We start from the raw sequence: 27,668 nt of genomic DNA, 5'->3' as shown, positions 1-27,668 counted from the left end.
TGCTCGCTCTCTGAGCTCATCCAGAAGGTATATAGCTTCATTGAGGTTTTGGCTATTGGTTACTTCGGTCACATGATCTTTCCTCCAAGAGGGTTCTCCGATTTCGACAGGAATCATTGCCTCCGTGTTGTAAGTCAATCTGAAAGGAGTTTCTCTGGTACTAGATTGGGCAGTTGTCTTATAGCCCCATAGGACGTTCTCCAGATTTTCAACCCACGCCCCCTTATGAGATTCCATCTTCTTCTTGATTCCCTTAGCTAGCATTTTTTAGCTGATTCTACTAGCCCGTTGGATTGTGGGTGTTCTACTGCAGCGAAATGGTGTCGAATGTGCAGGTCCTTCATTAGCTCATGGAACTTGGCGTCTGTGAATTGAGTACCATTGTCCGTTATGACTTCTCTGCTTCAACCCATTTGGTGAAGTAGTCAATGGCGACGATCAGCCACTGAACTCGGCCTGCCGCCTCAGGGAAAGGGCCTAAAAGGTCCATCCCCCATTTGTAAAAAGGCCAAGGGGATGTTATCATAGTAAGTTCTTCTGGTGGGGCTTTGTGTATGTCTGCAAATCTTTGGCACTTATCACACGCTTTAACGTGCTCATGGGCGTCATGCTCCATGGTCGGCTAATAAAAACCTGCTCGGAGAGCTTTCTTTGCCAGAGAGTGGCCGCCCATGTGGGGGCCATTGATTCCTTCATGGATTTCTTCCACTATGTACCCAACATCGCTGGGGTTCAGGCATTTCAACAGTGGGGTTGAGCAGCCCCTTTTGTATAGGCGCCCCTGCATCATGCAAAAGTGGGCGCATTTTCGCTTTATCCTCTTGGCTTATGTCTGGTCCACTGGGAGGGTACCTTCTGATAGGTAGTTAGAGATGGAGTGATCCAGATATCTTCGGCGACTCCTTCGATGACGTCTGCAATACTCATGTCGATGCATGGATTAGGCAGGTTATGCTGGATGACAGAACGATTATTACCTGGACTCTTGGTGCTTGCTAGCTTGGCGAGAATGTCCGCACGTGTGTTTTCTGATCGCCTAATGTGCTCAATTTCAACTGTCTCGAAGGTCAAAATTATCTCTTTGACTTTGTCTAAGTACTTGCACATCAGCGGCCCTTTAGCTTGATATTCACCCGAAATTTGAAATGTCATCAATTGAGAATCACTGAAAACCTTGAGATGTTGCGCTCCCAGCTCTTTGGCCTGGAGCAGGCCGGCAATCATTGCCTCATACTCAGCTTGGTTGTTAGTGGTATTAAAGTTGAAAGATAATGAATGCTCCATCGCCACACCGTCTGGATTTTCAATTATCATTCCGGCGCCGGATCCTTTGGCGTTGGTAGAGCCATCAACATATAGCTTCCACAGCGCCAACCGTGGGTTTTCTGTTGCTTGGCTAGCTCCTTCGCAGATGTGCGTCATTTAGGCTATGAAATCTGTGAGAGCTTGAGCTTTAATGGCGATTCTGGGTTCGTAACTGATCGGGTACTCCGATAGTTCAATCGCCCAGGACATCATTCTTCCGGCGAGATCAAGTTTGTGCAAGACTTGGCGAATAGGCTGATTGGTTCTGACTGTAATAGGGTGGCATTGGAAATACGGCCTCAGCCTTCGTGCGGCGAAGATGAGTGTAAGGGCGACCTTTTCAACTTGCTGATACCGTAGTTCCGCCCCTTGCAACACTTTGCTGACGAAATAAATTGGCTACTGCCCTTCTTTTGGTTCTCTGACCAAAGCTGCGCTGATGGCCTCAGCACCCACGGTGAGGTATAAGTACATAGTTTCACCACTGTCTGGCTTGGTGAGGACTGGTGATGCTCACTGGCAAGTATACCGATCGCATAAGTAATACAGTTATAAGAAAAGTATCGTCTCCACAGGGATTGGAATCGAATATCAAATAATTATCCTTTTAAGATGGAAGGAATTCAAATAGGTGTGTGAAATTCGTTAGTTGATTTGAGTAAAAATAAGACTAAGAACAAGAATGTAATTTTATGGTTTTTATGATGAAAAGTAAAAATAAAAATAGAGATTGATTTGTAAAAGTATGAGAAAACATTGTAGCTAGAGTGCACTCACCAAATGATTCCCGCTTCTTACTCTGGATTGATTTACGACATTTATTTACATAATTACTCAGATAAATTATTATCTAAAAATATTTAATAGTTAACCTTCAATTCCTTGCAAGGTTTACCCTTTAATCCCAATTGGAACCCCAATTCCTTGCAATGTTCCTCATGGCATTAAGCAATGAACTCAATAATTTAAGCATCTGCAATCAAATATACATCTATTCCTAGCATGCATATAAATTGTTATCCTACCCCCTTTCAAGATCAAAACCCCAATATTCTTATCTAGGGTTCTAACCCTCAGACTATCATCAACTATTAGATTGATCAATTCTAATAAAGAAAATATAAATTACGCACAGGGTAGAGATAAAGATAATTATATAAATGAACAATCATAAACCAATCTGTTGTAACAAGGGTTCACATAGGGTTTGTGACCCTAACTACAATAAAAAGAAATAGCCAACCATTATCATGGCTAAAATCTCAATATTCAACATAAACTAAAATTTGAATAAATGAAGAACAAAAGATGATCGGAATCTGCACAGGGCTCTCTCTCTCCGAGCACGACGACTGTACTATAGGAATTCAACATAAACTCGGTCCTGTAAAATCGCAAACTGGTGCGGGTCCGCGCCACTGTGGCGCTGGTCCGCGCCATTTTTCTGCCCGTGGTACTGTGTCACTTTTTTCCAACTGGCGCTGGACCGCGCCATTGTGGCGCTGGACCGCGCCAACTCTCTGGGCATTGGCCTGGGCAAGGTTTTATGCATCTCAGGAGCAAGCATTTGGCGCTGACTTGCGCCACTGTGTGAAAGGTGTTCCTCTGGCGTTTGCGATTTGGCGATCATATCATCAATGTAAACCTCGACGCTGTTGCCAATCAAGTCTTTGAACACTTCATTCATCATTCGCTGGTATGTGGCACCGGAGTTCTTTAGTCCGAAGGGAATAATAGTATAGCAATAATTGGCGTTCTGGGTGATGAATGCCGTCTTGATTTAGTCTTCTTCAAGTAACAGAATTTGATTTTAGCCGGAGTATGTATCCATGAATGAGAGTATCTTGAAGCCTGATGCATTATCAACCAGCTGGTCAATGCTTGGAAAGGGATATGCATCCTTAGGACATACCTTGTTCAGGTCGGTATAATCCACGCACATCCTCCATGCCTCGCTGGGCTTTTTAACCAACACTGGGTTGGAGAGCCAGGTTGTGTATTTAACATTTTTAATGAAGCCAGCGCCATGGAGCCTCTTTACTTCTTCATCGATCACTTTCTGGCGATCAGGGCCAAACTTCCTCTTTTTCTGTGCTACGGGCTTTAATTGGGGTCCACGGTCAACCGATGGCAGCACACTTCAGGACGAATCCCTGGCATATCAGACGGTTTCCAGGCAAATAAATCTCTATTACTTCGTAGCAGTTCAATCAACCTGCTTTTTACTTCAGGATCGACGATCGCCCCGATGGTGGTTGTCTGATGGTCTAACACTCCATCTGGCGTAGGCCTGGAGTGCTCCATCCTGGGGTCATCCCTTGCATCGAATTCTACAAGAAAGCATTGATCAAGATCCTTATTATTACCGCTAGGGTTTTCTTCAATTACCTGGGTTGTTATCAACGGGGGGCAGGTTGGTCTTTGAAGAAAACCCTGGTCGCTGGTTTCATAGATATGTTGTAACAGCTGCGTGCTACCATTTAGTCTCCTTTAACCGTTGCGACTTTGTTATCCCTTGCTATGAACTTCATTGCCAAATGTGGGTGAGATACGCTCGCCTCGAATGCAGGAAACATCCTTCTGCCGAGGATGGCGTTGTATGCTGACGGGGTGTCGAGAACTAGGAACTGGATGTCCGCAGACTTGGAAGTGGGCGGCGTTCCCATTGACAAGCGTAGATTAATCATGCCAAGGGGCCATGTTACTGTTGCATTGAAACCTGACAGTTCACCAACAACAAGGGTTAAATCATTCACCGTAAATCATGCCTTGAAACAAGGTAAAAATAAAATGTCGACAGAGCTGCCATGGTCAACAAACACGCGGTTAACGCCAAATTTAGCTATTATTGCTTGGATGAGCAAGGGGTCATCATGTCCGGGTAGGACGTCGCCCAAATCGCTGTTGTCCCAGACGATTTTAGGCCTGGTGTGGTCAGTATTGGCTTTTGCTTTGTTGATGATTTTACCAGACACCGCCAAACATTATTTCAAATGCTTCTTCTGGGCATTCGCTGTTTCTCCGCCGCCACTTAGTCCTCCTGCAATCATGTTTATAATGTCGTGCTTGATGACAGCCAGATCCTCGTCACGCTCTGCACGCACTTCACTATTGTTTGGGCTGGTTTGGACCCTGCGGTTTCTTGGGGAGTTTTCTCTGTGGTTCTGTTCACGGCGAGGTCTGTAGTCATAGTGGCCAGCTCTTCGCCTTTCTGGTGACCTGCTACGTTGACGGTGACGCCTGACGGCACCGACATCACGCCCAAAATTACTCGTCTGTCTTTGGGCTCCACCTTTAATTAGCTCGTCAATCTCATCCTTGAGAGATCTGCACTCTTCAGTGCTATGACCGTTGTTATGGTGGAATTTGCAATACACAGTGGTCTCTCTGCCTGGCTGTTGGGGATATGGGTTACTCTTGCGTTCTTTGTATTCAGTTTGTAAGACGTTGTGTGATTGGCGTCTTTGGGTATCACGCCCAATTGGGCGGCTGAAATACTTGGAGGATTTGTGACTTCTCCTCTCATCATCCTGATGGTCTTTTTTGTTGGCTTTCTTCTCTCGGTTATGAGAGTCGTCGGCTCTACTCCCCTTGTACTCTTTAATCCTCATGAACTCCTGAGCCTTTTTCTTGACCTCTTCAAGGTCATTAATTTCGTGGTGGGCGAGCTCATATGCGAACGCCCCTTGGCGCAGGCCTGACAAGAGTATGTGCACCTGTACTTTAGGGTCTAAGCCTTGCACTTGAAGAGCCTCTTTGTCGAAGCGGGCCAGGAAAGATCTGAGGGGTTCCCTTCATTGCTGTCGAATTTTTTTAAGGGCGTGTACAGACTTGGGCACTGGGCGGCTTGTTGCGAAATGGGTCTGGAATTTGCTGGCCAGATCATCCCAGGATGCTATACTCCCTGTTGGCAAAGTTGTGTACCATGTCGAAGCTCTACCCCCTAGGAGTGTAGGGAAAGTCCTGCACATAAGGAGTTCTGTCTCGCCATGCAGGATCATTGCTGCCTCAAATTTCTGGATCCATTCGAAAGGATTAGTGTCGCCCACATATGTTGTGATATTTGACGGTCCTTTGAATCCGAGGGATATGGGCGTTAGGCGTAGACTATCAATCAGGGGTTTGTTGCGTCTTGAGGTATTGGCGGGTGTTACTTTAAGTTCGGGTTACGAGCATGTAGGTCTGGTGGTGGGTGTGGTGCTTGGGGGGCCTCAATAGAGTAAGAGAGGCATGGGGCTTGATTAGCGCCATACTGTGGTGGGCCTGGGTTTATGCCTGATCTTGGGGTTGCGGGATGATAGCATTATGGGGCGGTATTGCGTAACCGTGGAATGGAAAATCAGTAGGGAAAGGTGGGGGTAAGGGGCAGCAACATTGTGGGTTTAAGGTACAGGGGGATATGGGACGGCCACAGGAACTCGATGGTCGTTGTACATAGCGACAGGCTGACTTCTGGCCGGTCGTTGGTGGTGAGTTGGGGGAATGATTTGTGGGCCAGGGATGGGGAGTGGCATCCCAAAATGAACTCCTGGTGGTGGAGGCTGATTTGGGATCAAGTTTTCTCCTTGCATTTCGCGTATAGCCACGCGACTTAACCTCTATGCCTCTTTCTGTCAGAATGAAGGCAAGAAACTTACCCGCGGGAACGCCGAAGGCGCACTTGCTTGGATTCGGCCGCATGTTGTACTTTCGCAACCTATCGAACATGCCTTGAAGGTGTGAAAGGTGTTCCTCTGGCGTTTGCGATTTGGCGATCATATCATCAATGTAAACCTCAACGCTGTTGCCAATCAAGTCTTTGAACACTTCATTCATCATTCGCTGGTATGTGGCACCATCATTCTTTAGTCCGAAGGGCATAATAGTATAGCAATAATTGGCGTTCTGGGTGATGAACGCCGTCTTGATTTGGTCTTCTTCAAGTAACGGAATTTGATTATAGCCGGAGTATGCATCCATGAATTAGAGTATCTTGAAGCCTGATGCATTATCAACCAGCTGGTCAATGCTTGGAAAGGGATATGCATCCTTAGGACATACCTTGTTCAGGTCAGTATAATCCACGAACATCCTCCACGCCTTGCTGGGCTTTTTAACCAACACTGGGTTGGAGAGCCAGGTTGTGTATTTAAATTTTTTAATGAAGCCAGCGTCATGGAGTCTCTTTACTTCCTCATCACTTTCTGGCGATCAGGGCCAAACTTCCTCTTTTTCTGTGCTACGGGCTTTGTCATAAACCTTTGGTTTACCATGTTTTTAGGCTAATTTATACAAGAGTTATGTAGTAGAATGCCTGAAATAAATTTTTATTGAGTGTGCATCCCACTATATGAAAGACTCTAGAACTTGCTTTGTTTCTTGCTTGAATTGGTATGTGATATATTTTATGGATATGATTGAGGCATGTTCTTTCTTTAAACTAGATGGCCAAATAGCAGACCATTGATGATATTCCTTAGTTAAACCCCATTGAGCTTAGGCCTGTTTATTCTTTGAAAACCTATAAAGATGAATAAGCTACTTTCTATATAAATCCTCACCTAATTTGAGATTAATTTTCAGATTTGAATTGAGGAAAATGGGTTAATTGTTGTTGATATAAATTGTGATGTATGGAAGTACAGGGAAAAAGGCAAAAGCCAAGGAAGTAAGGTTGGTTAGAAAGAAACAAAGAAAGAAACAAAGAAAAGGAAAAATACTCAGAAAGCAAAAAAGAAAAGAAGTGAAAGAAGAAAGAAAGAAAAATTGTTTTGAGAAAAAAATGACAAACAAGAGAAGAGTTCAAAAGAAAAAGAAGAAGAATGGACTGAAAAGAAGAAAGAAAGTTGTTTACAAATTGAAAACGATTACATTTATTCCTCTTTGAATCTGAATTTTAATCTTGTAGTTCATTTTCTAAATTTTTCCTTCCTTTACCAGGCCAAGTTGTAACCCTATGAAAGACCTCTTGATCTGTTGGATATGTCACAATACTATGGAGAGCGAGAATATAATCAAACCTATGGTAGTGTTGATTCAGTGGGAAACGAGTGAAACACCAACCCTCTAAACAGTTGAGTGTGAATGAAATAAATTCCTAGTGAGGGAGTGTTTCGGTAAATTCTCTTTATTCTTGATCTTAAGAAATTTTGTTGCAGCTTTTAACTGATGCATTATGAATCTTGTTGATTGATGCATTAATTTTTAGAGTCTGAATGCTCTGTAATCATGTCTCTGTTGAATTATTTCTGTCAAATTCCATGCTTTTGAGGATTCCTACTCCCTAATCCTTAGTTTTATTCTAATTGATTGCTGAGGACAGCAATATTCAAATCTGGGAATGTTTGATAAACCTTTGGTTTACCATGTTTTTAGGCTAAATTATACAAGATTTATGTAGTAGAATGCATGGAATTCAAGGTTTTACAACATATAAGTCATAAGATAGGAAATTGAGCTGGCGTTTTGATGTTATTTGCATTTTGAAGGTAAAACCACAAAGATTTGGTGCTAAAATTTATAAAGAAATCATGACGAAGAAGTAACAGCTCCATATGGAACCAAAGGAAGCCAAATTATTACAATTCAAGGGCCAAAAGAGCACGCTCAAGCGCAACAGAGGACGCTCGAGCGCTTAATAACAGGGAAAACAACCAAATTAAGCAATCCAGGGCGCTCAAGCGCAACAGATGCACGCTCGAGCGCCCAAGAAGACAAGAATTTATCCTCGAGGAGCACGCTCGAGCGCCCATGAGCACGCTCGAGCACGAGCAGGCAGACAAAAACAACAATTGCAGGCAATGAAGCACGCTCAAGCGGCCAACAACACGCTTGAGCGCCCAAGCACATTCCAGACAGCAAAGATTTACTAAGATTTGCTGAGATTTTCCAATGGATACCGGATTTTGATATCCGAAATTACAGCGGAAACATATCGACCCTGATTTAAAGAGATTCATGGAAGATTGAAGCAGGATTATAACAAGATTCAAAGTCTTAAATCTATCACCAATTTACAAGATCTTAAACGCAAAAGGAAACAATTATAAAATCAATTACAAATCTGATACGGATACGGTGGGAGATGCAATGAAGGATGTGGCTTTGAAGATTATAAATAGGGAGCTGAGGGTCAGACCAATTGACAAGTCCAGAGCATTACACCAAGACGGAAGGAGGAATCCTGTTGCGGAGTGCTGGAACACTGAGGAACCAAGTCAACATCACACCAATGGAGGCTTGGGGTTCTCTTTTCTTTACTATTTTTTTTGAATTCAGTATGCTAGGCTAGATTTTTATGTAGTTAGGGGTAGATGGAACCCAATTGAATCTTTATGTTTATGAATTAAATGTCTATGAATTCTTTTCTTTTTATAATTGAATAAATTTATCTGTCTTTAATGCTTTCTATGAGTTTGCTCCTTATAGAATGATTTTCGGGAATTGTATGACAATAGGGATGTTGGTGCGTGAACCTTGACTTGATAAATTTATCATAATCCTTGTGATCTAGGGATAGACATAGGGTAATTGTGCAATCTTGGAATTCTTGATCTTAATGCATGTTTTCTTGGGGAATAATCGGGGAACTAGAGTTCTTTCAAGATAATATAAATTTAGGGTAACAAGGAATTGAGTCCCAATTAACTTAGATAGAATTGATTAGCAATATATTAAGAAAAGGTTCTTGACTCTTTAATTCATAACATAACGAGGATATTGGGGGAAGTCGAAACCCTAACTACGCTTGTTTAAATTCTTTAATCAATCATCATCTTTTTCAATTGTCTTTTTAATTCTAAAATTTCTTTAATTGCAACTCATTATTTGTCTTTAAGTTCTTCAAATACAATTCTCTTCATATAAAATCTTGATTGTCCAACTAAAACGTGATTAGCGAACTAGTGCTTGAAATTCCGATCCTCGTGTGAACGATCTCGTACTCAGTACATTTTATTACTTTACGACCGGTGCACTTGCCGAGTCGCAACACTTTGCTTTGGGGTCCACGGTCAACCGATGGCAGCACACTTCAGGATCAATGCCTGGCATATCAGACGGTTTCCAGGCAAATAAATCTCTATTACTTCGTAGCAGTTCAATCAACCTGCTTTTTACTTCAGGATCGGCGATCGCCCCAATGGTGGTTGTCTGATGGTCTGCATCGCCTAGGACAACATGCTCTAACGCTCCATCTGGCGTAGGCCTGGAGTGCTACATCCTGGGGTCATCCCTTGCATCGAATTCTACAAGAAAGCATTGATCAAGATCCTTATTATTACTGCTTGGGTTTTCTTCAATTACCTGGGTTGTTATCAACCGGGGGGCAGGTTGGTCCTTGAAGGAAACCCTGGTCGCCGGTTTCAAAGATATGTTGTAACAGATGCGTGCTACCATTTGGTCTCCTTTAACCGTTGCGACTTTGTTATCCCTTGCTATGAACTTCATTGCCAAATGTGGGTCAGACACGCTCGCGTCGAATGCGGCAAACATCCTTCTGTCGATGATGGCGTTGTATGCTGACGGGGTGTCGAGAACTAGGAACTGGATGTTCGCAGAACTGGAAGTGGGCGGCGTTCCCATTGACAAGCGTAGATTAATCATGCCAAGGGGCTTGGTTACTGTTGCATTGAAACCTGACAGTTCACAAACAACAGGGGTTAAATCATTCACCGTAAACCCTAATGCCTTGAAACAAGGTAAAAATAAAATGTCGGCAGAGCTTCCATGATCAACAAACACGCGGTTAACGCCAAAATTAGCTATTATTGCTTGGATGACCAAGGGGTCATCATGACCGGTAGGACGTCGCCCAAATTGCTGTTGTCCCAGACGATTTTAGGCCTGGTGTGGTCAGTATTCGCTTTTGCTTTGTTGATGATTTTACCAGACACCGCCAAACATTGTTTCAAATGCTTCTTCCGGGCGTTCGCCGTTTCTTCGCCGCCACTTAGTCCCCCTGCAATCATGTTTATAATGACGTGCTTGATGACAGCCAGATCCTCGTCACGCTCTGCACGCCCTTCACTATTGTTTGGGCTGGTTTGGACCCTACAGTTTCTTGGGGAGTTTTCTATGTGGTTCTGTTCACGGCGAGGTCTGTAGTCATATTGGCCAGCTCTCCGCCTTTCTGGTGACCTGCTACGTTGACGGTGACGCCTGACGGCACCGACATCACGCCCAGAATTACTCGTCTGCCTTTGGGCTCCACCCTTGATTAGCTCGTCAATCTCATCCTTGAGAGATCTGCACTCTTCAGTGCTATGACCGTTGATACGGTGGAATTTGCAATAAACAGTGGTCTCTCTGTCTGGCTGTTGGGGCTGTGGGTTACTCTTGCGTTCTTTGTATTCAGTTTGTAAGAGGCTGTGTGATTGGCGTCTTTGGGTACCACGCCCAACTGGGCGGCTGGAATACTTGGAGGATTTGTGACTTCTTTTCTCATCATCCGATGGTCTTTTTTGTTGGCTTTCTTCTCTCGGTTATGAGAGTCGTCAGCTCTACTCCCCTTGTACTCTTCAATCCTCATGAACTCCTGAGCCTTTTTCTTGACCTCTTCAAGGTCAGTAATTTTGTGGCTGGCGAGCTCATATGCGAACGTCCCTTGGCGCAGGCCTGACAAGAGTATGTTCACCTGTACTGTAGGGTCTAAGCCTTGCACCTGAAGAGCCTTTTGTCGAAGCGGGCCATGAAAGATCTGAGGGGTTCCCTTGATTTTTGTCGAATTTTTTTGAGGGCGTGTACAAACTTGGGCACTGGGCGGCTTGTTGCGAAATGGGTCTGGAATTTGCTGGCCAGATCATCCTAGGATGCTATACTCCCTGTTGACAAAGTGGTGTACCATGTCGAAGCTCTACCCCCCAGGAGTGTAGGGAAAGTCCTGCACATAAGGAGGTCTGTCTCGCCATGCAGTGTCATTGCTGCCTCAAATTTCTGGATCCATTCGAAAGGATCAGTGTTGCCTACATATGTTGTGATATTTGACGGTCCTTTGAATCCGAGGGGTATGGGCGTTAGGCGTAGACTATCAGTCAGGGGTTTGTTGCGTCCTGAGGTATTGGCAGGTGTTACTTTAAGTTCGAGTTACGAGCATGTAGGTCTGGTGGTGGATGTGGTGCTTGGGGGGCCTCAACAGAGTAAGAGAGGGATATGGCTTGATGAGCGCCATACTGTGGCGGGCCCGGGTTTATGCCTGATCCTTGGGGTTGCGGGATGATAGCATTATGGGGCGGTATTGCGTAACCGTGGAATGGAAAGCCAGTAGGGAAAGGTGGGGGTTAAGGGGAAGCAACATTGTGGGTGTAAGGTACTGGGGGATATGGGGCGGCCACATGAACTCGATGGTCGTTGTACATAGCGACAGGCTGACTTCTGGCCGGTCGTTGGTGGTGAGTTGGGGGAATGATTTGTGGGCCAGGGATGGGGAGTGGCATCCCAAAACGAACTCCTGGTGATGGAGGCTGATTTGGGATCAAGTTTTCTCCTTGCATTTCGCGTATAGCCACGCGGCGATTCAACTGTACAGCCCTAGCGTCTGCTGCAGGTAATGGTGGGTCAATAGATTGCAGTACCAGGAAAAGGGCTTCACCGGCTGGTTGTTCAGTTGGGGCTGAATGCATGGATGGCAGTGAGTTGGGATGAACTGTTTGCACATGACCTTAAGGGGTAACGACTCTAGTTTGTTCTGCTCTTCTCGTCGTGACAACCATGTTTAGCTGTCAGAAAGTGGGATGCCTCCTTTACGTCTTTGGTTGGAGAATGGGAATAGAAGTTTATAGTTCCCATAGACGGCGCCAATGTACCCATAGGGATCTATAAGCCGACTATGTTTCCTTTGGGGAGAGAATCACTGTATGGATGATACCCTTAGCACATGTAGAGACCAAGCTAAGAGGTACTGTTCCAAGTATGTAGCAAGCAATTAACAATGGGGTTAGGTGTGTGTAATGTGATTCAATATAATGGGCATAATAACGATACATAAGATGCTTCTTTGGTGTGCCAAAGATGGCTATTTATAAGGAGGTCGTATGAGCCTTCTTTGGGTTGGTGAGGAAGGGGTCAACCCTTCTTGGGATCTGCTCATAATAGCAGATGCTGTTGGGCGTGACAGGCGCTGCTATGATAGCAGCGATGCGCCTAGCGATGCCAGCGTATGTCAAAGGGGCAGTTACCTTTTATGGCATCTGGGGCGACTGCCTTTGGGGGTTGGGGTCCCGAGATGGGACATTTTGGTGTCTCCCATAGGGAGTGTCGTTTCATTGGGAGTTGGGGAGGGTTGCCAGTTGGTAGGGCTGATGTGGATAAGGAGTTATGATGGGGCTCTGGCCTTTGGGCCACTGCTGTTGGGCCATCCGGAACACACTTAAACAAGACTATTTTTTTCTCATATACATCACAAAAATCAATCATCACTGTTGATTTCTCCATCCTTCTTATATCCCTTTCATTAATCAGGTATATTAATCAATATCAATGATGATAATTTCCACATCTGAGATATGTGCTCTTAAAGTATGTTCACCAAATATTTCCCTATAATACTTTTGGAAACCTATAGGCATCTTCACCTGACTTCCACATCACATCGAGGGAAAGATGATATTATGGTAGCTTCATTCCGTCAAGGACAACGCAAAATATGCCTATGGTGATTTCCAAATCTTAAACTAGCCATATCTTTGAATGTTTAATTAAGTTTGTAGTTCTTACAATTTCATTTTGAATCAATTCAAGATCTTGTTTTTTTAACTAATTCATCAACTTATTAATTACATATAATATTATTCTTAATTCAATTATCTATTCAAGTTATTCTGTTAACTAGTGACGTACAATACAGTTGTTGTTCCGGATAGCCCAACAACACAGCGACCCAAAGGTCCAAGCCCAATCTCATCCCCCTATCCACGTCAGCCCTATCAGCTGTCAGCACCCCAACCCCCAACGCGACGACACTCCCTAGGGGAAACACCAAAATGTCCCGTCTTGGGACCCTAACCGCCAAAGGTGACCACCCCAGATACCATAAGAGGAAACTTCCCTTTGTCACACGCTGACATCGCCAAGCATAGGGGCGCATCGCTGCTATCATAGCAGCGCTTGCCACGCCCAACAGTGTCTGCCCACACCAGGTTCACATCACCTTCCCCTATAAATAAGCCCCCTGGGAACACCAAGAAGGTATCTTATGTATCGTTATTCTGCCCATTTACATTGAGTCAAACATACACACACCTAATCCCATTATTGATTGCTTGCTTCATATTTGGAACAGTGCCTCTTAGCTTGGTCTCTACCTGAGCTAAGGATATAATCCATATAGTGACTCCATCCCCAAAGGGAACATAGTGGGCTTATAGATCCCAACGGTACAGTTGTTGATGTAACGATGTGATTGTAAAAAAGAAATAGAAGGGTCATTCTAATGTGACACCCCATAGTTTAACAAAACAATTTAGATTAAGATTTATCATAATTAACATTAGGTGTAATTCACTAGTAAGGGTTAAATGCGGTAATAAACAAGTTAGGTACTTAAAGAAAAGATTGAATTTTAAATTTTATTGTTAAATGATGGTAATTCAATTGATGCATGAGAGAGTTGAGCAAATGAGAGTAAGTATGTATTCGATTCTCTCTAATATTATATTCGAGAGGAGTTTAAAGTCTTAATCATGGATTCGTCCCGAACTTCGAATTAGTCCATAGAAAAACTATGAGATTATCAAAGATAATCTCAAAAAAGAAAGAAAAAAAGTTTGAATTTTAAAGAGTACATTTTTTATAAGATTTCCTAATTGCAATAGTTTAAGGTTATTTTCACAACAAAACGCGTAGACATACTTTGGTCAAAGATAAAATAAAAGATGTATTTAATAACCAAAATAACTAAATTAATTTTTTTAAGGCTTCAATAACTTCTTTTTAAAACAAATGGAAATTGAACATGTAATCTAATACAACTTACTCAAATCCCTCGTTACAATAAAATTTCTTTTTGATAATTTCTACCTATGTAGATTTTGGTTTCTATTTATGTTTTTTTTTTGAGATATTGTATTATGCCTACCTTCTTTCGCGTGTATATATATATATATATATATATATATATATATATCTTACTAATTTTTAACATCATTAGATTAGGATCTTATGAGGAGAGAGAAAAGATAAATATTTATTGAGATTTGATCTAACACTTTTGAAAATGAATAGAAAAAATAGACACGAACAGAAATAGGCTTATCCTATCTCATTTTTTAAATATCAGTCACGATATTTTATCATTTAAATTCTTATAATTTTTTTTACTTACTTTAATTTTTGTTTATAATTTTTACTTATAAAAATATTATTATTTTTTAATTATAAATAATTACTTTTTGTAAAAAAAAAATTATTGAAACTAATATTTCCACTAAAATGACACAAAATGATAATATAAAAAAAAAGAAAAAAAGAAAAAGGGAAGAGTTTACCAAATACCGGTTTTGCTTGTGCAGGAGGCTCCTTCTCAGTTCTCAGTTCCTTCTCCGAGACGCAGTTCTTCATCTTTTTCTTCTTCTTCTTGTTGTTTAAACCACCGTGATTCTTCTCCTTGAGGTTCGTTCTTCCTCTTCAGATCTCTCCGCAGATTTGAATTCCACTTTTTCCTATTAATATCTATTCAAATTCTGTTCCTTTCTCTCTCTACACCGTAAACGATTTTGCTCTCTCTCTCTCTTGGTTTAAAGCTTGCAACTTTTCTCTCTGTTCCTTATTGGGTTGTTTTCAGATTTGCTTGCAACTTCGAATTTTCATTTTTGTTTTCCTTTTTTTTTTATGGATCTTGAATCTACGATTATTTTGGTGTTTATTTGTGTTGCTGATAGCGTCGCACCTGTTCAATTCATTGATATATGAAAATTGATAAAATGGTGTCTTCTCTGTCATTCATGCTTATTATTCTCTCTCACTGAATTCATTAGTTGCCTACAATGTGACGAAGCATTTTGTTTTTGTTAATAATTTGTTGAAGTGTTGGTTTCTATACCTTATGGAATGCCAATCTGTCTTAGAAATAGATCTCGTGTATCATTTATTATGATGTTGATTTTTCTGCACATTGAAGTTGTTTCAGATTGCTTCTTTTTTTTAATCAGGGCAGTAAGAATGTATAATAACGTTGGATCCCAACCTGGGGCACCGCAGCCCCCGACAAGCTCGCAACCTAATCCTTTTGAGAGTGCATTTAATGTTGCGGGTTCAGGACTCATTCGAGGTGGATTGGGTGCATATGGAGGAAAAATATTAGGATCCAGCTCTGAGTATGTCCAAAGCAATGTAAGTACTAAGTAGCAAATATATATATATATATATATATATATATATATATATATATATATATATAGGGGCATGTTATTCTTATACCAAATTTTAGTCATTGATTTGAACTTTGTTGCACCGACACCGACACGGGACACAACATGACACGCCGACACGTAAGGGTGCTAAACGAACCAGGGGCCTTGGCCCGGCTCGTGAAGGCCTGAGCTTACATGTCAAAATTGATTGTTGGATCAGGCTCAGACTTGTATAAAAGCTCGTTTAATAAAGAGGCCTCAAGCTCCAATTCTAAAGGCCGGTCTTCGAGCCTCTCAGGCTGGCCCAGTATACTAACTTTTATTTTTATTTTATATTTTTATATTACTCATAATAGCTCTCTCTCTCTCCTCAACCATTTCACCCCATTTTATTGGTTAAACAGACTTTTTGAATGATTTTGTTCTATATTATGTTATTTGGATACACATTGAATCTATAAATCTTTGTGGAATTATCAGTGTTGTTGATTGTATATTCTGTTTGGATAAAATTTTATTGTCTTTTTTTTTTAACAGTCTAACAGACTAAACCAGACTTTTATTTTTTTGTAAATAAGTTAAGCCACAGACCGATAATTATATTCATAATAGGTAATAGGCTAGGCGAAACTGACACATTTAAACACAGACTTAGCCTTTTAAGACCAAAGCCTGGCTCGGCTAGACTCGTTAACACCCCTACCGGCACGTTAATACTAAAAAATGCCATATTTCGACACGTTAGGACACGTTTTGATATTAAATAATATTTTTAATATATATAATATAATTTATATTTAATACATATAGCATCCCATAATAAGTCATATAACCAATCAAATATTCAAATATTCAAAACATAAATATAAAGAAAAAATAATATTTCATATCAAATTCCCATATTAGAAAAAAATTGATTTACAAATTATTTTTTCATGTTTAATTAATAAAATAAAAAAATAAAAGTGTCGGATGCATGTAGGAGCGTTCACCGCGTGTCGAAAACGCGTATCAGAATGTGTCGTAGCGTTGACCGCGTGTCTCAAAATGTTGACCGCGTGTCGGTGTCCGACACGCAATTTTTTTTTAAAAGTCCGTGTTGGTGCTGGTGCTTTCCAGGATTTGCTTGCATCTAATGACTCACATATTTAATAAATCAAAGCCGTTGGTTATAAATAGGATCAACGGTATCCTATATATATATATATGGTGCTTTCCAGGATTTGCTTGCATCTAATGACTCACATATTTAATAAATCAAAGCCGTTGGATATAAATAGGATCAATGGTATCCTATATATATATATATATATATATATATATGGAAAAAGTGTTTGTCATTTTAAATGACATAAAGTTATGTCATTTTAAGAGAGAGACAGACACAAGAAAATATTTTTTATTTAAAATTTAAATTAAAAAAAAAATCACTCACTTTCTTTCCTATGATTTCCATTCCTTGTGTCTATCTCTCTCTTAAAATGACATCTTATGTCATTTAAAATGATAAACGCCAAACCCTATATATATATATAAGGTAGGATCCTTTGACACCAGTGTCAAATTCAGAGTTTGACATCTCATCTGAAAGTCGTTAGATCAAAAAAGATCAACGACTTTGATTTGTAAGCATGTGTCACCATTGATTTTTTTTTTTTATCTAATGACTCTCAGATAAGGTGTCAAACTTTAAATTTGATACTGGTGTCAAATGATCGTATCCCATATATATATATATATATATATATATATATATAGGGATTTATATTTCTACAGCTGCTGTATGTGCAGCAATCAAATACTTGTCATATATATTTGAAAGCATTAAAAGTAGGGAATCATAACCATACAAAGGATGAAAGCATTAAATGTGAGGAATCATAACCATACACCTGTCGGTGCTGTACATAAAGCGACTGCAGAAATGATTTTACCATATATATATATATATATATATATATATATATTGCCACCTGGTTTGTAAAATTATGTCTTTTAATGTTTCTTTATAGTTGTTATTCAAGTAAATACTCAAATTGGTCCTTCAAAGATATGTGGGAGTTGGGACATCGAGTTGGTCCTCCAAAGATTTTGGATATCAAATTCATCCTTCATAGTGTAAAGTAAGCATTAATTTAGGGACCAAATTGACTTCAAAGATCAATTGAGTGACTAAATTGATGTTCATTTTAAATAAGAAGGTCTAAATTGATGTCCTAAGTCTTTGGAAGACCAACTTGATGTACCGTGTATATTTAGAAGGCCAATTTGAGTATTTAGTCATTGTTATTTCTTATATGAACTTCAAAGCTCGAATTGTTTTCTGTTTCCCTGTCTTCCTTATGCTTAAATTGTGTCTACTACAACTGATCATTCGGGGAAAACTGGCATAACCTCTTCAAATTCAACCCCTGTTTCTAAGTAGTTGGTATATCATCTCAGCAATACGTATCTATTGATTTTCAGAAACTATTGTGCACAACTTGGCACTTTAGTATATGGACTTAACATTTAATATTTTGAAGAAAAATTGAAATGTTCCAAGATTTACTTTTAAAATATAATTCTTATATGGCATTATGCTCCCTTCAATAATGATTACATATCAATAAATTAGGCTTGACTGCTTTTGGTGGGATAAACCAATGTAGCTGAAAAATGACATTGAAAAGCTTAATGGACCTTAATTTGCTATCTTTGATTACCAGTTATATATATTCTCTCAATGTTTGAATTGAAGGTTTTTTTTTTTAAAATTAATCTTCTCTATTGAATAACAGATAAGTAGATATTTCTCTGATCCCCAATACTACTTTCAAGTGAATGACCATTATGTTAAGAACAAATTGAAGGTGGTTTTGTTTCCATTCCTGCACAGGGTAAGCAGTAATGTCACACTTTTCTTCATTCCTCTCCTTGAATTTTCATTTGATTATCTTATTTTATCTTCATGCTGCCCTTATCTTTTTTCTTTTCTGGTTCAGGGTCATTGGACTAGAATTACTGAACCAGTAGGGGGTAGGCTCTCCTATAAACCACCAATTTATGACATAAACGCACCAGACCTATATATTCCATTAATGGCATTTGGTACCTACCTCGTTCTAGCTGGCCTCTCATTGGGTCTTCAAGGAAAGTAAGTACTCTTCTTCCTGTACCTCTGTCCCATAGTATAATACTGACATGTTCGATTTATTTTTCTCAAATTTGTAGTTAGCAGTATTACCCCTCACTATACCCTGTTTGTACTTGTGCCTTGTGTATCTGTATATCATTTATGTGTTTTGTAAAATTTCTTGCCTTTTTTATAGTGCAAGTTTTATTGTCACTGCGCTGCATAATAGGGATTCCTCTTTTCCCCCCCAAAATCAAGCAGCTTACCTTCTATTTTTAACTTACATTGTTTGCAGCCTAGAGTTCCACTCTTTGTCCGCAGGGTTAGAACTCAGCGTAAATTTTAGCAGAATAAATTTTCCTGCTCATGCTAAAACACCTGTTGTTGACATTAGCCTTTTCGAAACTGACTTTTAAGACTTATGAAATGCTACTTGTAGTAGTAATTAGGGACTATTGAATTGTTATGGATGACAGGTACCACATTGTTAACTATATGCTGTTGTCCTTGATTAGGATGATCTTTAAGTAATTGATAAATCTGTTTTACTCCTAATATCCCAATTCTGTGCTGTGAATTTCAATTGCTCTGTGATGAAGTGTTGGTAAATCATTATGTGAAAAGGCTTTGTGTGATATGGGTGTGGCGGGGAGGAGAATACAAATCGCCACCTACCTGGTGCAATAAGACACATGGTACTCTATCCGCAGTGTTCAACATTGGCAACTTTGTTTGTTGCAAGGAATTTATGCATTGTCAGAGTATGATTTTCTGTAGTCACCTCACCTCCTTTTGTTGTCTTGAGTGCACAAGTTGTTTTGGTTGTTATTTTTCAAGTCCAAAATTATTTCTATTCTATGTTGTTTCCACCTATCTGTAAGAACTTTTTCGGAAGCCAGATAAGTGTTGAACTTTTAGATGTTATAGACATTGCTAATTGTATTTTCATCATGATTACCATTTTCAAATTTTCAAAGTTGGGTTTTGGCAAGTTACACTCAGAATTTTGTTTAGTTCATATAGCTCATTTGTTCTATCTCCATTTTTTCCTATAGTTTGTCATGGTTTCTTAATGATGCTGTATTTATGTCCAGGTTTAGTCCAGAAGCTTTGAACTTGTTATTCATCAAGGGATTGCTTGGTTGGTTTATGCAAACCGCACTGCTTAAGGTGACATTGCTTTCATTGGGCAGTGGAGAAGCACCCCTGCTGGACATTATAGCATATGCTGGGTATACTTTCACTGGCATATGTTTGGCTGTTCTTGGAAGAATAATTTCAGGCTACTCCTACTACTTTTTGATGCCATGGACCTGTTTATGCATGGGAATATTCTTGGTGAAAACAATGAAGAGAGTCCTTTTTGCAGAGGTCAGGAGTTATGACTCGAGCAAACACCACTATCTGTTACTCTTCATTGCTTTGGTTCAGTTCCCATTGTTCACATGGCTTGGCAACATTACTATCAATTGGCTTTTATAGAATATAGAGTAATAGCTTTTACACTGTACTTAGGAGCAATTCTTAGTGATGTTTTTTTGGTTGTTGATGTTGAACAGATGTAATATATGGACTTTTAGTTTTCCCATTATTTTTTTCTGTTGGTAAGGTTCGGGACTAAACCTTATCTAAATATATGCTTATTTTTTCCCATATTTAACAATTGAAACAATATTCTTTTCTAAAGATGGAGAATGTTATATTTACAAATTTTTTGTTTACAAACTCTTACAAACTACACTAAGTATGACTGGTCATACTTTAATCATGAGAGTAGAACCGGTCATACTTAGTGTAATTTGCAAAAAAATTTTGTAAACGGATCTTATCTCTTTGAAGATATGTATACCACTGTGAAAACATTTTGAAGGTGGATTTTTGTAGTTGTATGCCTTATACACTTTTGATCTGGTGACTCTTGGCCAATATCATACATTTTGTTGTTTGGTTTGTTGATTAATCTCTGTTCTGCCAATGTAAAATATGACATGATTTCTGCCGTTCAGATGGTTGTTTGCAGAATTAGTTTCTTGGTGGGAATGAATCCTTTCATTCCTTAACACGATCATACCCTTCATTTAGAATCAACTGTCAACAATTAAAATGATTATTTTCTCCTTTTCATTTTAGAATTTCTTCAATAAAATTGTAAGGGGTTTAATGTCTTTCATATTATAGGAGATAAAATTATCTTTTACACACATATAAAAGTGTAGAGTCCTTATTTTCTTTATCTCTATCTTCTTTTCACATGATCTTATATAGACTTCATATACTTTTATGTGTGTGTATAAGATAAAGTGAAATTGTAAGGGGTTTTGTGATTGAAATCGAAAATTTTCAATCACATAGTCATGTTAAAGTAAGACATAAGAAGATTTATTCTCCCAAAAAGTTGGTTGATATATGTAGGGGTGGGCATGGGTTGAACTGAGCTGGATTCTTTTTTCAGAATCAAATAGAACTGGTTTAAACCGATTCAGTTCTTTGAACCAAACTTTTTCTTTTAATTGAACTGGTTCAGTTTGGTTCGAACCAGTTCGACCTGAATTCTGAATTAGTTTTGAACAAGTTCCAAACTAGAACCATTTTCAAACTGGTTTGGAACCATTTCTGAACTGGTTTGAATTGCATAATTCTCATAATTTTTATTTGAAACAAAGACATATGAGATTCACATTTGTAAAGTATGAAAATATTGAGGAAAAAAAAACATAAAATTGAAGGAAAAAAAAGCAATAAACAAATAAAAATAAATAAAATAAAGTAAAAATAAGAGAGAAAGATACATAAAATAAAAATAAAAATAAAAATAAAAAACTAAAGAAATAAAGTAATAAAAATAAAGATAAAAGAATGAACAAAATAAATAAAGAAGAAAATTAGAGAAAATAAGATAAATAAAAAAATAAGAGAAAAAGAAAATAAAAATCAATTATGTTCATGGTTTCTTAAGGGTGTGTATGACAACTATTCTGTTCCATGGCACTGTTTCTGAAAAGAAACAATTCTTTTATATTTCTGTGCCTTGGACTAGTTTATGAGAAAAAAAAATGTGTTTGATAACATGTTATATTTTTATTCCGAGAATGAGAATTGCGTTTGATAACATAACAAATATAATTCCTGTTAAGCATAATTTTTTTTCATATTACACTTTTTTTTCATATGGTATGGTGGTGGCGGCGGCAGTGGCGACGTAGTGGTGGTAATAGTGACGATGGTAGTGGTGGCGGCGGGGGCGGCAGCGGTAGTGGTGGTGGTGGCTGCAACGATGGTGGTTGTGGCGGCGATGGCAGCGATAGTGGTGGTGGTAATCTATGTAGCACCGATACTGACACGGGACACGTGACACGATACGACACGACACTCCGACACGTTAATTTTAAAAAAAATGTTAGATTTCGACACGTTGGGACACATTTTGATATTAAATAATATTTCTAATTTATGTAGTGTATATTATATTTAATATTCAACAATGTAACAAAAAAATGAAACTAAACTTATAATATTCATCAATTTTGCAAAGAAACATAAAATATCCCAAATATTTATATTAAACTCAATAAAATGGTAATCGTAATCCAACGAATCTAATAGTTGGAACTAAAAACTCAACCCAATCTTTGAACCTTTTTTTTGAATTTCTATAACGCGTGTTGGAGTGTCGGAGAGTGTCGAAGTGTCGGAGAGTGTCGAGAAGTGTCGGACACGACACGTCAGAGTTTTTGAAGTGTCGGTGCTTCATAGGTGGTAATAACATGGTGGTGGTGGAGATAGCAGTGATTGCGACGATGATGGTTGTAGTTGGTGGCGATTGTAATGGTGGCGATGATGATGGTGGTGACAGCAGTGGTTGCGACGATGGTGGCGGTGGTTGGTGGTGGTGGCAGTGGCATGGTGGTAGTGGTGACGGCAATGACTGCGGCGATGGTGGTAAAGACATGGTGGTGCTGGAGAAAGCAGTGTCTACGATGATGGTGGTGGTAGTTGGTGGCGGTGGCGGTGGTAATGATGGTGACGACAGTGGTTGCAACGATGGTGGTGGTGGTAATAACATGGTCGTGGTGGAGACAACAGTGACTGCGACGATGGTGGCGGTGGTGACGGCAGTAGCTGTAACAATAGTGGCGGTGGCGGCGGTGGTGTAGTGGTGGGGTGGTAGTGGTGGCATGATGGTGGTGGTGGTGATATGGCAATGGTGGTGGTGATGATAACGACACTAGTGGTATGACGACAACGGTGACAATGGTAGTGGTGGTCATGTCGGGATGATGGTGGTGGTGGTGATGATGGTAGTGTGGAGAGTAATTGAGAGATAAGTGTTTCTCATTTTGTGCCAGGGAACAAAAAAGCAAAAAAAATTGATTCTTTTTTCTGTTCCTTAGCATAAAAATTAAATCGGTTCATTCTAGGAACAAAATAATAAACCGATTTTACCAAACGAGTTTCCTATACATTTTTGTTCCCGGGAACAGAAATTAAAAAAGAACTGATTCTGAGAAGTTTGTCATGCACACCAAGCAGTCCAGTTTAAGAACTGGTTTTTTAAACCAATTTTTTTTAAATACAATTCAGTTCAGTTCACAGTTGAGTTTTTTTGGTTATTTTATGAAAATGAACAAATCTCTCCAATGGATTTTAAAAATCTTATTGAACAATTTAATTACACCAACAAATATCTTCAAGTTTTGGGTGAAAAACTTAACAAAACTGGTAATTCTGAATCTTCATCCTCAACATCTTCTAAAATCTTGGAAAAACCTTTGTTCAAACCCTTCAAAATGAGTGATCAACTTAAAAAAGGTTCCGGAAGTGTGAGGAGGGAAATGAAGTAAACTAAAGCAGAAATGGAAAGCAGGAAAGTAGACGGACTACTATATGAAATAAATGACTGAAATTAAAATGCAGAAATTAAAAACATAAAATAAATTTAAGGTGAACGCTGGGGTAATTCCACTAGCGTGAGGGGATGAGAAGAGAAGAATTAATTTTACATCAGCAGATATAAAAACATATTTTATTCAAACATAAGGAAATATAACAATTACAGATACAGATTGAAAGAGAAAACAGAGAAGAAGAGAAAACTCAGAAGTACCTCGCAGTCTCTCTCTAGACTATCTCTCTAAACTCAGCTAATGAAAAGGATGCCTTCAACATACTGAAGCAACCCTTTAAATAGATTGAAAAATCACTATTGCTACAGTATAAGTTACATGACCGGTACTGTTTGAACAGTGTAGGTTAAGTGAACAGTAACTGACTCGTGATGCTACAGTTTCTGCCGACACTTTGATTACGTCATTGTATGCGTCACCTTCTGCTGACATCATGCTCATGTCATTTTGCCATCAGCGTCACTACAGTGGTTTTCTTCAACAGTCTTCTGCTAAGTTGATTCCAAAACAATCATCCTCATTTTGGTAGAAGTCTTCTGCTGAAGAAGAGATAGATGGAGATGAAGAACCTGTCTTCTGTTTAGAGCTTTCAGCTTCTTCTTGGAGTAATTGAAGAATACCTTGCAAATTCTTTGCAAAATTTTCTTTGCTGGTTGATGCTGCTAATTCTGCTGTGATTTGAGCCTTTTGATTCAAGAAAAGAGAGGTTTCTGGATCAGCTGGCTTGATGTTTTTTGGATGTTTTTTAAACCAGAGCTTGACATTTTCTAGGTAAGCTCTTGAAGCATCAAATTCTATCCACCATTTAACAAAAGCTTGTCTCCTGAGTAATGGTAGTCTGATGCCTGTTTTCTCGCCGTAATTGTACTGCCATGAAAATATCCATGCCAGAGAGAACTTTGAGAAAAAATGCAGATCTATTGGAAAGGGATCTGCTAGATTGTCAAATTTTTTGGAAAAGATTGTCATTCCTTCAAAGACTTGTGGAGGAAGGATATCAAGGATTGGTCCAAAATAATCCCACCATTTATTAAACCATTGCGGGAAATTATATTGGATATTTTGCTTAAAGTAAATTAACCATGAATGTTTGTTTTCTTTATTTTGCATGAAGAAGACATTGGTCCAGGCTAATTCATAGTCCCAATAATTATATCCAATTGGATCATAAGGCTGGGAAAATTTGGTTATTTTATTTGGATTTCCATATTCTGTTGGGGTGATTACCTTGAGGATCTGGATGGTTGAATGAGTAATAAACTCAGGGTCTTTTGGACTCTTATAGTGTTTGATGGAAATAGAGTTTGAATCAAGTAGAATAAACTCATAAAATTTTTGGGTTTTAGTTGGAGAATGTGGTTTGAAATGAAATTGTCGTCCTTTGAAGTCTTTGGGGAAGATCTTCACAGGAACCTTGGTTGGTTTATTATCCCAGTAGGATGGTTCCATTTGGATTACGTCTAGAAACTTGTTCTTTGAGACGTATGGTGTTTGAGGTTTTGGTTTCTGGGTAGAAATAGGTTTGGGTTGGATTTCTAGGGCCCTGTTTGGACGGTTAGAGATCTGCTTGGTTTTTAGGTTATCAATCAAAACAGAAAGACTTTCTTCCTGTTCATCTTCTGAAGCTATTTCAGCCCAGGTTTTCTTTGGTAGATGGGTCAAACCTTGGTCTTGGAAGGCTTGAAGTGTTTGGATTGGCATTGCATAGTCTGCTTTGGATTGTTTAGAAGAGGAAGTATCCTCAACTCTTTGGGTAGATGACCCAGATTGTTGTTGGGCTGGAGACCCAGTTTTTTCTAATTTTTTAGCTAACCCAGCCAGGATTAGCTTTCCTTTCCTCTCTTTAGAAGAGGTTGATTTTACCGATTTCGGCATGACAGGACACTGTTTATCTTCCCTGCAGAAATTCACGAGTGAGATAATCAGGGAGAGAGTTTGAGGTGCCTTTGAGATATTCAATTTCAAAATCAAAAACACTTAAGATTGCCTGCCATCTAGCAAAAATTTGTTTAGATGCTAGATTCTTTACGTCCTTTTATAAAATGTCTTTTTCAGATTTGCAATCAACACAGATTAAAAACTTTTGATTTAATAAATCAGATTGAAATTTTGAAATACATAAAACAATTGCTAAAACTTCTTTTTTGACAGTGGAATACTTTTGCTGTGCTGAATTCCAATGTTTTGAAGTGTATGCAATGATATGCTCTTTGTCTGAGATTCTCTGTTTAAGAATGCCACCATAACCTATGTCAGAGGCATCAGTTTCAACAATTTTGAAAGCCTGAGGATTGGGAAGATAAAGACAAGGAAGTTCCTTTACCTTAGCTTTGACCTGTTTGACTACGTCAGTATGAACATCAGTCCAGGGAGGAGGGTATTTCTTAAGACGATTATGGAGAGGCTTGATTAGATTATTAAGCTGAGGAAAGAAGTCAGCTACATAATTTAAACAACCAAGAAATCTTTGTAATTGAGTTTTATCAATAATTTGATTGGGAAATTTGTCAGCAAATTCAATAGCTCTACAAATTGGAGTAATAGTCCCTTGATAAATAGTATGACCGAGGAACCTGATTTTTGTTTGAAAAAGATTGATCTTTGATTTAGAAAGAGCTAAACCACTTTTCTTAATTACATCTACAAAAATATGAAGATGTTTAAAATGTTGATCAATAGATTGAGAAAAGACAAGAACATCATCAATGTAGACGATAGTGAAAGTTGAGTATGGATTGAAGATATCATTCATGATTCTCTGAAATTCAGAGGGAGCATTCTTCAGTCCAAAAGGCATTACCTTCCATTCGTATTGACCAAATGGAACAGTAAAAGCTGTCTTGTAACATTCATTGTCATTGAGCTGGATTTGCCAAAACCCAGATTTCATGTCAAATTTAGAAAAGATTTTTGCTGAATACAGACGATTGAGAAGATCTTTCTTATTTGGAATCGGATACCGAATCCATTGAAGAGCTTGATTAAGAGGTTTGTAATTGGTAACTAACCGTGAAGTTCCACGCTCAATTTCAGATTGCTTATTGACGTAGAAGGCAGAACAAGACCAAGGACTCTTGCTTTTCCTGATGAGACCTTTAGCAAGGAGATCAGCAATTTCTTTTTGACAAAAGGCAAGAAGTTCACCACTCATTTGAATTGGACGAGCTTTGGTTGGGATTTGCCTTTCATTAAAATCCTTTTCATAGGGAAGATCTACGATATGTTTTTTCCTTTGCCAAAAAGCATTCGGAAGATCAGAACAGATTGTATTTTGGATTTGTTCAAGCAAAACTTTGATCTTTTGTTGAACTTCAGGCTGCTTTAACTGATTTTCAATATTCTTAAAAGAAATTTCTTCTTTAAGGAAATTGATTTGTTTTTGTTTGCAATGGATAAAATTCAAATCTCTTATGATGGGTTTCTTAAGAAATTTAAAAACAATTGGTTTGTCCAAATGATAAGTAATTATACCCTCATCTGTGATAGTTAGAGGAAAAAGAGATTTGATGAACGGAGTTCCAAGAATAACTCCATTTTTGAGGTTTTTAACAAGGAGAAACGGTGTTTCAACTTTTAAATTATCATTTTCAATGATTGCTTTAGGAAGTTTATAATTAACCTGAAGTTTTGAACCACTAGCAGTACTAAGCCGTTCAGAAGTCTTTTCAAAATATTTAGTAGGAATTAGACCTTCTTGAATGCAGTTTGAATCTGCCCCTGTGTCTAGGGCCGGCAAAATGGGCTGAGCCCGCCGGGCTGGCCCGCCCCGCCTGCCAAATGGGGCGGGCTGGGTTGAGTCTTTCAACCCACCAACCCGCCAAACCCGCCAGCCCACATGGGTCAGCCCGCCAAGTTTTTTTTTTTAGGTTACCCAATTGTTATGTAGCTCCGTATCTTAGATTTCTCTGCTTGCAAGTGGCTTTTTTGAATTGTTGTGGACTGCTCATACAACACTTTGTTACTTGTTTTGTTATTCTATTTTATCCTGATATGATTTTATTTATTATTATTATTTTTGGA

At 39.1% G+C, this 27,668-nt stretch overlaps 1 protein-coding gene across 2 annotated transcripts; it reads left to right on the top strand.

The window, feature by feature from the left end:
• Positions 1-14,772: 14,772 nt before the first annotated feature.
• On the top strand, positions 14,773-20,389 carry LOC133303410 (uncharacterized). 2 transcript variants are annotated; one of them, XM_061503322.1, is made up of 5 exons: positions 14,773-14,889; positions 15,429-15,609; positions 18,410-18,508; positions 18,614-18,765; positions 19,839-20,389. In XM_061503322.1, the coding sequence occupies exons 2-5, from the start codon at positions 15,439-15,441 to the stop codon at positions 20,224-20,226; spliced, it is 810 nt and encodes a 269-aa protein (XP_061359306.1). In that variant the 5' UTR covers positions 14,773-14,889; positions 15,429-15,438; the 3' UTR covers positions 20,227-20,389. The 2 variants fall into 2 exon arrangements, with proteins under 2 accessions (XP_061359306.1, XP_061359308.1); XM_061503324.1 differs by having other exon boundaries at positions 14,789-14,889; positions 15,407-15,609.
• Positions 20,390-27,668: the final 7,279 nt, after the last annotated feature.

Source organism: Gastrolobium bilobum, unplaced genomic scaffold (genome assembly GCF_033153095.1).
Source record: "Gastrolobium bilobum isolate Gb01-03AN ecotype WA unplaced genomic scaffold, APGP_CSIRO_Gbil_v1 utg137062, whole genome shotgun sequence".
Taxonomy (NCBI): Eukaryota; Viridiplantae; Streptophyta; class Magnoliopsida; order Fabales; family Fabaceae; genus Gastrolobium; species Gastrolobium bilobum.
Note: the sequence above shows the minus strand (reverse complement) of the source record. Positions and strands in the feature narration are given on the sequence as shown.

What these genes read in the sequence shown, in the direction of transcription:
- LOC133303410 (XM_061503322.1), top strand. Translation starts at nt 15,439, where the DNA reads ATGTATAATAACGTTGGATCCCAACCTGGGGCACCGCAGCCCCCGACA. An exon ending in CTGAGTATGTCCAAAGCAAT is followed by an intron (nt 15,610 to 18,409) that starts GTAAGTACTAAG and finishes ATTGAATAACAG; the next exon opens with ATAAGTAGATATTTCTCTGA. An exon ending in TGTTTCCATTCCTGCACAGG is followed by an intron (nt 18,509 to 18,613) that starts GTAAGCAGTAAT and finishes TTTCTGGTTCAG; the next exon opens with GGTCATTGGACTAGAATTAC.